Source organism: Mus caroli, chromosome 19 (genome assembly GCF_900094665.2).
Source record: "Mus caroli chromosome 19, CAROLI_EIJ_v1.1, whole genome shotgun sequence".
NCBI classification, from domain to species: Eukaryota; Metazoa; Chordata; class Mammalia; order Rodentia; family Muridae; genus Mus; species Mus caroli.
Window position 1 is genome coordinate 425,553 of NC_034588.1, and position 12,262 is coordinate 437,814.

The 12,262-nt window shown below is 51.2% G+C and overlaps 1 protein-coding gene across 1 annotated transcript in view; it reads right to left on the reverse strand.

Moving 5' to 3' along the window:
* The window catches only part of Lrp5 (LDL receptor related protein 5), a 105,734-nt gene extending 94,534 nt beyond the window's left edge, over positions 1-11,200 (reverse strand). Inside the window, exon 1 of the mRNA XM_021152534.1 lies at positions 11,006-11,200. Coding sequence (XP_021008193.1) covers positions 11,006-11,084 — 79 coding nt within the window. The 5' untranslated portion in view covers positions 11,085-11,200. The remainder of the gene's footprint in view (positions 1-11,005) is intronic.
* Positions 11,201-12,262: the final 1,062 nt, after the last annotated feature.

Sequence of the window (12,262 nt, forward strand, 5' to 3'; positions counted from 1 at the left end):
GAGAGGAGAGAGAGGAGAGAGAAGAGAGAGAGAGGAGAGAGAGAGGAGAGAGAGGAGAGAGAGAGAGATACATAATTAAAGCAAAAATCTTTTAGGCTAGAAAGATGGATTAAGAGTTAAAAACAGGGGCTGGTGAGATGGCTCAGCGGTTAAGAACACTGACTGTTCTTCCAAAGGTCCTGAGTTCAAATCCCAGAAACCACATGGTGGCTCACAACGATCCATAACGAGATCTGGCGCCCTCTTCTGGAGTGTCTAAAGGCAGCTACTGTGTACTTACATATAATAAATAAATAAATAAATCTTTTAAAAAAAAAAAAAAAAGAGTTAAAAACAGCAGGGCGGTGGTGGCGCACACCTTTGATCCCAGTACTTGGGAGGCGGAGGCAGGTTGATTTCAACAGAGTGAGTTCCAGGACAGTCAGGGCTACACAGAGAAACCCTGACACAAAAAACAAAAAAATAAAAACAACAACAACAATAAAAAAGAGTTAAAAACAAGCCAGGCAGTGGTGGCACAAGCCTTTAATCCCGGCACTTGGGAGTCAAAGGCAGGCGCATTGCTGAGTTTGAGGCCAATCTGGTCTACAGAGTGAGTTCCAGGACAGCCAGGGCTATACAGAGAAACCTTGTCTCGCAAAACCAGAGAGAGAGAGAGAGAGACAGAGAGACAGAGAGACAGAGAGAGAGACAGAGAGAGAGAGAGAGAGAGTGTTAAGAACACTGGTTGTTCTTCCAGAGGACCAGGGTTCAATTCCCAGCATCCACACAGAAGCTCATCACCTTCTACAGTCCCAGGGGATCTGATGTTCTGGTCTCCATGGGCACCACATGTGGATGCTATACAAACATACAAACAGACAAAATACTATGCACATAAAGCATTAACGTTTAGAGTTTTAATTATTTATTTATTTTATATGCATTGGTGTTGTGCCTGCATAGGTGTCCACATAAAGGTGTTGGATCACCTGGAACTGGCGTTACAGACGGTTGTGAGCTGCCAGGTGGGTGCTGGAAGCTGAACCTGGGTCCTCTGAAGAGCAGCCAGTGCTCTTAACCATTGAGCTATCTCTCCAACACAAAAGTTATAATTTTTAATAAATCACTTTTAAAAAGCAGGGAAATCAGGTGTGATAGCGCATGCCTTTTATCCTAAAACTCGGAAGGCAAGGCAAGATGATTTCTAGGAGTTGGAGGCTAGCCTGATCTACATATAGTTCCAGACCAGAAAGGGCTCCACAGAGAGACCCTGTCTCAAAACAAACAGGAAGATAGATAATCTGAATGTAGAACACAAAGCAATAAAACAGAAATAGACCTGGAAAAAAAAAATGAAAGAATTTAGAATCTGGAGTTAGAATGAAAAGACATGCAGCCTTAAGAAATAAAACTGGAGCTGGTGAGATGGCTCAGTGGGTAAGAGCACCCGACTGCTCTTCCGAAGGTCCAGAGTTCAAATCCCAGCAACCACATGGTGGCTCACAACCATCCNNANCGAGATNTGGCGCCCTCTTCTGGAGTGTCTGAAGACAGCTACAGTGTACTTACATATAATAAATAAATAAATCTTTAAAAAAAAAAAAAAGAAATAAAACTGGCAGGTTCAATTATACAAAACGTTTTTTGTTTCTTTGAGACAGAGTCTCACTATATTGCCCAGGTTGGCCTCAAACTCACAGAAACCCTCCTGCCTCAGACTCCTGAGTGCTGGAATTACAGGCAAGTGTCACCACACTTGGTTGTTTTGTTTTGTTTGGGACAGGGTCTCCCTGTGTAGCCCAAGCTAACCTCAAACTTAATCCTCCTGCCTCGACATCCTGAGTGCTAAGATTACAGTCACAAACCACCATACTTGGCAGAGACGCTTTGAGGTCTTTATGATATCAAAGATTAGCCACAGACCTGAAGGAAATGTGGAACAAATACACCGAACAATTAATACCCACACCAAGCTACAAGCTTGTCACACACAACACCACTTGGCTTTCAAAAAGAACAAGGAGTCAAAGCAAAGGTATAGAGAACGCCTCCGACAGCAGGTGGAGACAGGCTACAGATGATGAAAGAGTGGTCAGATTTACATTAAAAAGATGAACACATGCAAAAAAAATACAGCTAAAATACAGGTCAAAAGCTATGCCCATGGGGAAGTATAAACAGGCTATAAAGACAAGTATCAGCAAATATCAGCCGGGCAGTGGTGGCGCACACCTTTAATCCCAGCACTCAGGAGGCAGAGGCAGGCAGATTTCTGAGTTCGAGGCCAGCCTGATCCACAGAGTGAGTTCCAGGACAGCCAGGGCTACACAGAGAAGCCCTTTCTTTAAAAATGGGGAAGGGGAATTAAGGAACATAGAGCAGGAAGATTTTTATCAGGGGCAGGGGTGAGCAGAGATGGGAAGAGACCATCTTATAGGTAAAATATTTCTGTTTGGGTGATGGAATTTGTATTAATGTCACCAATCTCTGCACACTTAAATACAGTCAAGGGTCAGGGTGATGGTCAGGGGGCTGGGGGTTGAGCCCTGAGTTAGATCCCTAGGTACCCACATGGAAGGAGAGAGCACCGACTCCCACAGGTTGTTCTCTGACCTTAGATGTGTGCTACAGCATGCAAACCACTCCCCTACAATAAACAAAGTGTAATAAAAACTAGAAAGGCCGGGGCGTGGTGACGCATGCCTTTAATCCCAGCATTCGGGAGGCAGAGGCAGGTGGATTTCTGAGTTGGAGGCCAGCCTGGTCTACAGAGTGAGTTCCAGGACAGTCAAGGCTACACAGAGAAACCCTGTCTCAAAAAAAAACCAAAAATAAAAAATAAAAAAAAATAAATAAAAACAAAAATTAGAAAGGAGGAGGGCTGGAGAGATGGTTCAGTGGTTAGAGCACTGGCTGCTCTTCTAGGGGACCTGGGTTTGATTCCCAGCATCCACATAGCAGCTCACAACTGTAACTGTAACTCCAGTTTCCAGGGGCTTCGATGCCCTGTTCTGGCCTCTGTGGACAAACAGCACACATATGGTACACAGACAAATATGCAAGCAAAACAATTATACAAATATATGTAAATAAATAACTTTTTAAGTTAAAAGGAGCAGTAAAAACTGGCAAGTTTTGTGCTGTACACAATTTATTGCAATTGGGGGTGGGGAAGCTGATCCAAAGGGCTGGAGAGTAGAGAGATGGTTTATATATTAAGAGCATTGACTACTCTTGCAGAGGACTGATTTAGCTCCGAACCCCTGCATAATTCCCATGTCTGGGATTCTACACTCTCTGTGGACAGTACATGCACATGTAACAGAAGCCAGTCATAAAGGCCAGCACTCATACACACAAGACGGTAAATAAAGCTTCCTTCTAAAAAATGTTCTTCTAAATTAAGACATAGGAGTTAGGGTACATTCAACAGTAGAATGTGTGCTGAGGACATGCCTTGGATTCAAAACACACACACACACACACACACTGCTAGGACCAGCCTGAAACCCCTAGCAGTGCCCCACTGTGTGGGCACCTATGGGAAAGGCTGTAGACAGGGCTCTACATAAGGCCAGCACATGATGATCGACCTCAAGTACGTACACTCTACATGCCCAGATGTCCACCTTAGCCACAATGGGTCGGCCTGCCACTAGCTCCTGTGACACTCCCAATAGACCATCCCTGCTTCCAGCTGTGTAAGTAGTGGCCAAAGAAAAGGCCAACCTGCAAACACTCAGTCACCAGCTTGGAGCACACCCTGGTGCCCACTCAGGCTCACCGGCGGGTTCTACTGTCACTAGACTGTTACCAAGAGGAGGTGGTACGACCTGTTATAGTCAAAGGGCAGTGGGTGGCAGGGCCCGCACCAGGCAGTAGAGCACCACAGCCTCTCAGCCTTAGCTGAACCATCTTTAAAATGATATTTTCTGACTGTAAGCAAAGGCCTAAGACAGAGACATTGGTGACTGCCAAATCTTTGTAGCACAGTCCAGTGTGGCTCAGCCACATGCTGAGAGAACCCCCAGAAGGGCAGAAGGCTCAGGTACAGGCTTCTAGCTGGCCCTGTACTTTCCCCACCTACCCCACCCCCGCCCCCAGGTGGGTAACTGTTGGAGGCCGAAGCTCATACAAGCAAACACTGTTCAGAAATGAAGGACAGAACTCTTCCCTTGATTGGCGGTGTGGGAGGGGGACTCTGACAAATGCAACTCAAAGGGAGTAAAGGGCTATTTGGTTAACAACTCCAGGCTAGAGCCTGTCACTACAGGGAAATTAAGGCAGGAACTTGTAGCAGGTGCTCACATCGACAGTTAAGAGGAGAGAGGAACTTTCCCCACTCTTACACGGCCCAGGGCCCAAACCCAGGGAATGGTCCCACCGACAAAGTCTTCCCACCCCAATTAAGGAAATCATGACAATCGCCCACACACGCGTTCACAGACCAACCTGATCTGGACGATCTGTCTTCTCAGGCAATTTTAGATTGTGTCACGTTGACAACTGCAACCAGCCACACAGACAGGCTCTGCCAGAGACGGTGGGTCCCAGGGTTAAGAATGCAGAGATTGGGCGGCCCCATAGACTGGTGAGACAGCAGGACAGACCTGAAAGGGATACTGGAAGGGCTGCATAGAACCTGAGAGAACACTTTTGAGGCCAGTGTGGTGCCAACTACACTCACAAGGGACAGAGCAACAGAGCCAGGCAGGAGGAGCAGGTAAAAACTTGGCTAGGCTTGGAAGGACCTCAGAGAATGGGCCAGCTCACATTTACCTTTATGAAAACAGAGGCACAAGAGGAGGACACTCCAGGGCTCCATATGAAGGCAGAAAGCCGTGAGGGGGTGCAGGTCCCTTAGCCGCCCTAGACACCTGCACTGACACCCAAGGCATGCAATGCCTCATGGGCTCCTTTCTAGGAGAGAAGCCACTGCCCGATTCTGGAGGATCCTGGGGACACCCCCCACCCCCACCCCCCACAAAGACTCCAGAGAGGCTGAGTCCCCTTCCTTGACAAAACCATGCCTCAGTTTAGCCACAAGGTAAACGGCACCCTGGCAAGCTGAAAGCAGATGCCCCCGGAACTTGTCATCTCACAAGACAACTAGGAAAACACCCAGAAAGGGCAGCCTTCTACCCCTAAAAGGGCACACGTCACCATGAAAACCTTCCAAAGGGTCCATGGCCAAGAGACCCCAGGCTTGAGGAGCAGAAAACAGGAGATGCTGAGGGCCCCTCGGGGCACAGCAGGTTCCACTGGAAATCAAGGTTACCACGGTGGACCAGGGCCCTTCTGATCAAGCAGTGCTCACTGGAAGTCAGTGAGCTGCCAACCATTCCCACAGGGGCAGCCAAGGACACACCGGAAGCCCAAGGCTAGAGCTACATAACGAATGATCCCTTGGGGCTGAGTGCAGGGACCAAAGGACACCTACTACGCTAGCCAAAGCACTGTATCTGCCACACAAATCCTATATGACTTAGAAACAGCAGGACACTTACACAATGGCCCAAGTCCCCTCTCAGCCAGGTGGGGCCTTTAGTTTTGGCGTGGCCACCCCAAAAGAACTAAGCTGCAGCATCTTGCTCTGCCCAGCACAGGACAGGAAGTTCAGCTCTGCAGCCTGCACTCAGCCTCCAAGTATCTCCCTCACTATGGTGGTAAGGGAAGGAACACTGTGTCCTCCCGAGCGTCACAGATCCCACAGGTGCTGGCAAGGCTGGCCGATCAGCTCAATTTTGTAGATGTGGAAACTGAGGCTAAGAGCCAGCAAGCCACTTTCCAGAGGTTGGAAGGAAATCGGGGTAGACCCGCCAGCTAGGCCTGGGGCTACCTCCTTGTGGGCTCCACAGCTGCCTCCACCCGTCACACTTGGACGGCTCTGCCCCAGGCGGCTGGCTCAGAGCCCATGTGAGGCTTTCCAAGCAAATGTGAGCAGAGTCACGAAGCCCAGAAGCTGGGTGCAGCCCTCGGCTCCCACCACGCCTGCCCCACAGACTCCTGTTTCTAGAGGCTAAGAAGTGATCCAACTTGGTGCCTCCTGACCACAGAGTCCAGCTCCCTCTGAGACTCCCTGGGAGGCCAAACAGGAGACTCATTCCACACTCTCAGGACCCAGGCTCCATGCAGATGGATGTGAAGGGAAACACAGACTGGCTGGAGGCCAGCACAGTCTGTCCAGCTTGTCCCCATTGCCTGTCACACTTCTGAACCTCCTGCCACAGTCCACCCTCCCCCCCCCCGCCCCCAGCTCATTTGCTGAAAGCCACAGACAACCAGGACAACTCAACCAGTGAACAAACAGATAAACTCTGGTCTTTCTGCATAGCAGATATCACTCAGCCATAAAAAGATAAAAAGGACGATGGACTGCCACATGCTACAAAGACGCCAGACAGAATACATATGAAATCCAGCCAGGTACAAGCTGGCTAATGCTAACTACCCAGGAGGCTGAGGCAGGGGGAATCACTTGAGCCCAGGAGTTCAAGGTCAGCCTAGGCAACACAGAAAGATACCATCACTCCTCCCACCCCCTAAAAGTGCCCAGAATTGGCAGATCCCAGACACAAAACAAAAACTGTAGTAAAGAGATGGGAAACCACTGTTCAATAAAAATGGGGTTTGCTTTGGAACAAAGAAAATGTTTTATAATAATGACTGTAATCCACATAAGTCCAGTGCCTGGGCCCGGCATGCTTTAGAGAGGTGTGACTCCTAGGTATAAGCTCCAACCCCAACATTTGTAAGATTTGCTTTTATTTCATGTGTATGCGCAGCTTACCTATTTATGTGCCCACAGAGGCTAGATGGGGTGAGGGATCCCCTGGAACTGAAGCTACAAATGGTTGTGAGCTGCCACGTGGATGCTGGGAACTGAACCCTGGTCCTCTAATAAGACCAGGTTGAGTGTTCTTAACCACTAAGCCATCTCTCCAGGACCTTTAATCCCAATTTTTAATTTTTATTTCTTGGTTGATGGGGGAGGGCTGACCTTGAGCTGGGGCCCCTCCGGCCTCCACCTCGTGAATCCTAGATGACAGTGAACCCAGCTGCTGCTCCCATAGTTTCTGCTCTGGCGGAGGACCTGAGTGTGGTCCCAGCATGCACCTGGGCACCTCACAATGGCCTGTACTTCTAGTTCCAGGGGATCGATGCCCTCTTCTGAACCCCAGTGGTAGTAAACTGCACTCACACACGTGCACACAAACACACACACATAACTTAAAATACAAACAAGTCTTTTTTAAAAAAAAATCAGGGGGCTGGAGAGATGGCTCAGCGGGTAAGAGCACTGACTGCTCTTCCAAAGGTCATGAGTTCAAATCCCAGCAACCACATGGTGGCTCACAACCATCCTTAATAAGATCTGATGCCCTCTTCTGATGTGTCTGAAGACAGCTACAGTGTACTTAGATATAATAATAAAATAAATCTTTAAAATAAAAAAAAAAATCAGTTCCAGAGCCAAGTATGGTGGCACACATCTTTAAACCCAGCGCTAGGAAGGCAGAGGCAGAGGCAGGAAGATCTTTGGGAGTAGTTCAAGGTCACCCTAGTCTACACATCTAGTTTCAAGCAGAACACAGTTACTGTCAACTCTGATCTCAAATTTTAAAAAAGTAACCAACAGTAGTAGTAATAATTAATAGTAATAATGATAACCTCAGCTCCACACTGTCACCTCAGACTCCCTGACTGACTCCAGGCTGTGTGTCCTCCAGTCCTGGGTTCAATCTCCCCAGAGGCTTCCTAGCCTCTAGGTCACACAGCACAAGCTGACCTCTCACAGTAGACTGGAACCTCTCTGGTCTATGTGCCCAGGACTCATTTCTCCCATAGCTCCTGTCCCCAACATGCCCATCCCCATGGCACCAGGCACAGAGACTGTATGCCATACTGTCCCTAGAAAGCCTAACCTGGCACCAGTCACCAGAAAAACGGGTACATAATGGCAGCCATGACTCCATTAAGAAGTCACTAAATTAGTGGCAGAAAGGATTTTCATGAACATGTTACTAGGGGAGAAGCAAGATGGAGTCATCTGCCTACCTCCCCACATTAAGTGGCAAGGCTGGCACTCGGCTGTGGGCCCCAGGGCCCTGCCCATGTGGCATTATTTCCCCATCCTCATCTGTGGCTGCGGAGGCAAGGTCATCAGCCACTGGATAGCCGAGATCACAACACAGAAGCAAACCCCAGACCATGCACGGCCTGAGAAGACAGCTCAGCTGGGAGAGTGTGTGTTGTCAAGCGCGACACACACCCAGTATTCAGGTAAAGAGCCAGTCACAGAGGTTTATCAATCAGTGAGACCCAAGTTCCAGTGAGAGACCTTGTCTCAAAGAACAAGGTAGATGGCTCCTGAGAAACACTTCCCCGGGTTGACCTTTAATCTCCATATGCACATGACGGCTCCTGAGGAAAACCACTGAAGGCTGACCTCTGACCTTTACATGCACAGGCATGCACACATATGAACATACAAAAAGAAGAAGAAGAAGAAGAAAAAAAAAAAAAACCCAAACCATGTAACAACAGCTCCAGAATTCCCAGGCCAGACAGATCAAAGGCCATGACACACAACTGTCCTCAAAGCTCTGCCACCACTACCCCAGACCTGGGCTGCATGCACCAAATGCTTCCCACAGAACGATATAAGAGAAGAGAGGACTCAGCACAGAGAGGCTATGTAAGCCTCCCAAAGACAAACAGCAACTGGACATAAAAACCCTATAGAGCTGGATGGTGGTAGCCCATGCCTTTAATCCATCACTCAGGAAGCACAGGCAGGTGGATCTCTGTGTTGGAGGCCAGCCTGGTCAACAAAGGGAGTTCCAAGACAACTAGAGCTACACAGAGAAACTATGCCTCAAAAACAAAACAAAACACCTTGGTTGATCTGATCACCTCCTGCTTCAACCCTGGGGCACCCACTTGCAAAGCAGGTGACAGAGTCCTCACCTGGCTGTACCCTACCCCCACACCCCTGTGCGAATTCTGCTAGATGCCTGAGTAATGACACTGTGTAGTCAAAATAAAAAGGGTTCCAACTATGTTGGGGCCAGGAGGTGGCTTTCCCCAGAGAAGCTTAGGACAAACAGGTTGCCTGGGTAATTTCTTGCACAGAGGGGACTCTGCTCAGCATTTAACCCAATATAACCCAACATGTGCTAGCTGGGCCCTCCCAGGGGTAGACAGCCCACAACCGCAGGAACCTCCTCCAGGGGGCCAGACAGGCTAGGCTGGTCCAGGGACGAGTGAGTGCTATAGGCGGTGAGAAGGAAAGCCTAGGGCTTCCAGAATGGGGAATTCAGGGACCACTAGAACAAAGGCTTTTCTGTGGGCTCACAGCTTCAATTTGCAACAGGAAGCAATCAGGAAAAATAATTAGCTGCCCACTCACTCCCTTCTCTCCAGACTCCCAAAGCAAGAATCTCAGACAGACATTTGGGGGTCCAACAGCCAAAAACACTCAAATAAGAGCTTCAGGAAGATTTTTCTCTTTGCTTCCATTTTAGGCCTGGACTACCCCATCAGCTGGTACTCCTGGGGCCTGGCTTCCTAATGTTAAAATAATCGACTCTATTTTTGCTGCACACACCACCAAACTATAAAGATGTTCAATTTGGGATACCAGATGACAGGCGAGGGGATCCCAGAGTAACGTCAATCCTACCTAGGACAGGAAAGTCGGCTTACAAACCCCACCTTTAAAACAAATAGCTCCCCCATACCCCTTCAGCAGCCACGACCCAGGCATTTCCGGAAAGAGTAGAACTGGCCTGGACTTCCCACAGCCTGTCACAGTTTTGTCTTCGCCTTGTTTTGCTAACACCAGAGATGGCCTGAAAATGTAAACATGATCCCGAGGGAGACAAGTTTAGGGGGAGACTCCCCAAGAGCCCTCGGGCTCAGCTTGAGAGCTCCAAGACTGGATGAAGTCAGCTCCCCTCGACCCCTCCCCCCAAACATAGGTGGAAGAGACTGCAGCCCAGGGAATCTGAGCACAGAGCCAGGCCCAGCCACCTCCCTCAAGTGTCTACCCTGGAAATACACAGGGGGACAGCTGTTCGCCTTAATAAGGCCCAGACAAAGGAACCTGAGGTTGTCCCCTACCCCGCCCCAAACTGCCATCACCACCACCCAGGAGTTCAAGAGTATCTGCCGGACCCTTGGACAGCCACACTCCAGAAAAACAAAACACAAACACCCGAAAACAATGATTTAGGTGGCAAGAGCCTTGCTTTAAAAACCACATGGCAATCTCCGAATTAAAAGAACATGTGTAGCGTTTCCAACTGCTTCGTTTCTCCAGAGTCCTCCTGACCTCAGCTCCACCCCTCAGGACACACCAAAAAAAAAAAAAGGTTAGAAAGTTCCCGAGCCGGCCACTTCCCTAAAGGTGGGTCCAACTGAGGCAGAACCATACCGCCCCACACCAAGGCACCCACGCAAGCGATCTCGGGGCTGGGCACTGGTCAGCAGGGCTGGGCACCTGGCCACCGCTTGGGGGCCCGAGCGGTCAGATGGGTCACTGGGGTCACGGGGACACCTGGCAGGTGTCAGTCGGTTTGGAAGGCTGACAGCCCACGCAGGTCAAAGCGACAGCAGCCCAGGGCCAGGCCGCCCCGCGCAGGGCTCTCCGAACTTCCTAGCTAGCAACTTCTGGCACTTCCCAGGGCTCGGTAGGCCGGCCGCCGCAAGCAGGCTCGCGAAAAGTTTTCCCAGTAGTTCGCGATAGGCCAGGCCTGTCCCGAGCCATCGCGATGCCCGTGGGCGCACTCCTGAGCGCGCCCGGCGTCCCGAGCCTTGGGCAGGTGAGGGCCCGCCCGCGCCGCACCTGGCGGGCTCGGTCCCCAGGGAGGGGCCCCGGCGGGAGAGACAAAGGGCCTGCGCGAGGTCCCCCGGCGCGTGGTCCCCCGGCGCGTGGTCCCCCGGAGCGCGCTCCAACTCGCCCGCAACTTGTAAAGTGGCTGCTTGCGGCCCCGGCCATTGTCCCCCGCGCCCACCTTACCCGCGGCGGGGACCAGGCTGCAGCACAACACCAGCAGCAGCAGCGGCGGCGGAGGGGCCCGGGTCGGCGCCGTTTCCATGTCGTCCGGCGGCCGGGAGCGCCGCGCGCTCACTCGGGCTCCATGGCGCGCGCGGCGGCGGTGGATCCTCGCGGCTCCCGGCGCCTCTTGCTCCCGCCTCGGGCGCCGCGGCCCAAGACGACGCGGGAGGAGGGAGCGGAAGCCGAGCCGGTCTCCGCCCCCCGCGCCGCCCGCGCCCCCCGCCAAGCCGCGCCCTCCTGCGGGCGCCCGGGAGCCGGGCAGGCGGGTCTCTCCGGGCCGGCGACAGGAGAGGCCGGGCAAGTAGGTGGGTCACCTGCCAAGTCCCTGTACTGACAGGTGAGGAAACTGAGGCACGTGGAAGCATGACCCACACAGTCAGGAGGCCTCAGGGCTGAAAGCCAAAGGTCTCCGAAGCCAGGTTTGGGCTCTTTCACCACAACTGTAGCCACCTGGCCCAGTGACACACCGCCCCACTTGGGATGCACGCGGGAACAGGCGCAAAAGCGGATACTGCTGGAGGAACTGGGGGCTTTTACTTTTATATTTATTTTTTGTTGTATGTGTATGAGTGTTTGCACGCATGTATGTGCACCACATGCGGGAAGGAGTCCCAGGAAACCAGAATAGGGTGTGGGGGTCCCCTGGGACTGGAGTTAGAGGTGAGTGTGAGCCACCAGGTGACTTCAGGGAACCAAACCCAGGTCTCTAAAAGAGCAGTAAGTGCTTCTAACTGCTGAGCTGTCTCTCCATCTCTCTGGCAGTGCTTTCTAGAACCTCACACCTTAGGCAGGCAGGTGTAGGTGCAATCACTTCATGTCCTTAGAAAGTAAGCTAATGACAGTGTCCACCTTGCAAGGTAGAGAGGAAGGACAGAAGCTGAGGTGGTCAGGAGGGTGGCTCCGCCCTCCTGTGGTTTATGCTAGGAAGAGACAAAAATAAGAGCCCAAACAAAGGAGTGAGTAGCCAGGAAAGTGACATGGTGCTCAAGTCTGTTTGACTTGACTTGTAAGTCTGACATGGTGTCCAGCCTTGGGAGATTGAGGCAGGAGGCTTGCCATGAGTTTGAGGCCAGCCTGGGCTACCTGCGAGACCCTGTTTAAAAAGAGTTGATAGAGCCGGACGGTGGTGGCGCACACCTTTAATCCCAGCACTCGGGAGGCAGAGGCAGGCAGATTTCTGAGTTCGAGGCCAGCCTGGTCTACAGAGTGAGTTCCAGG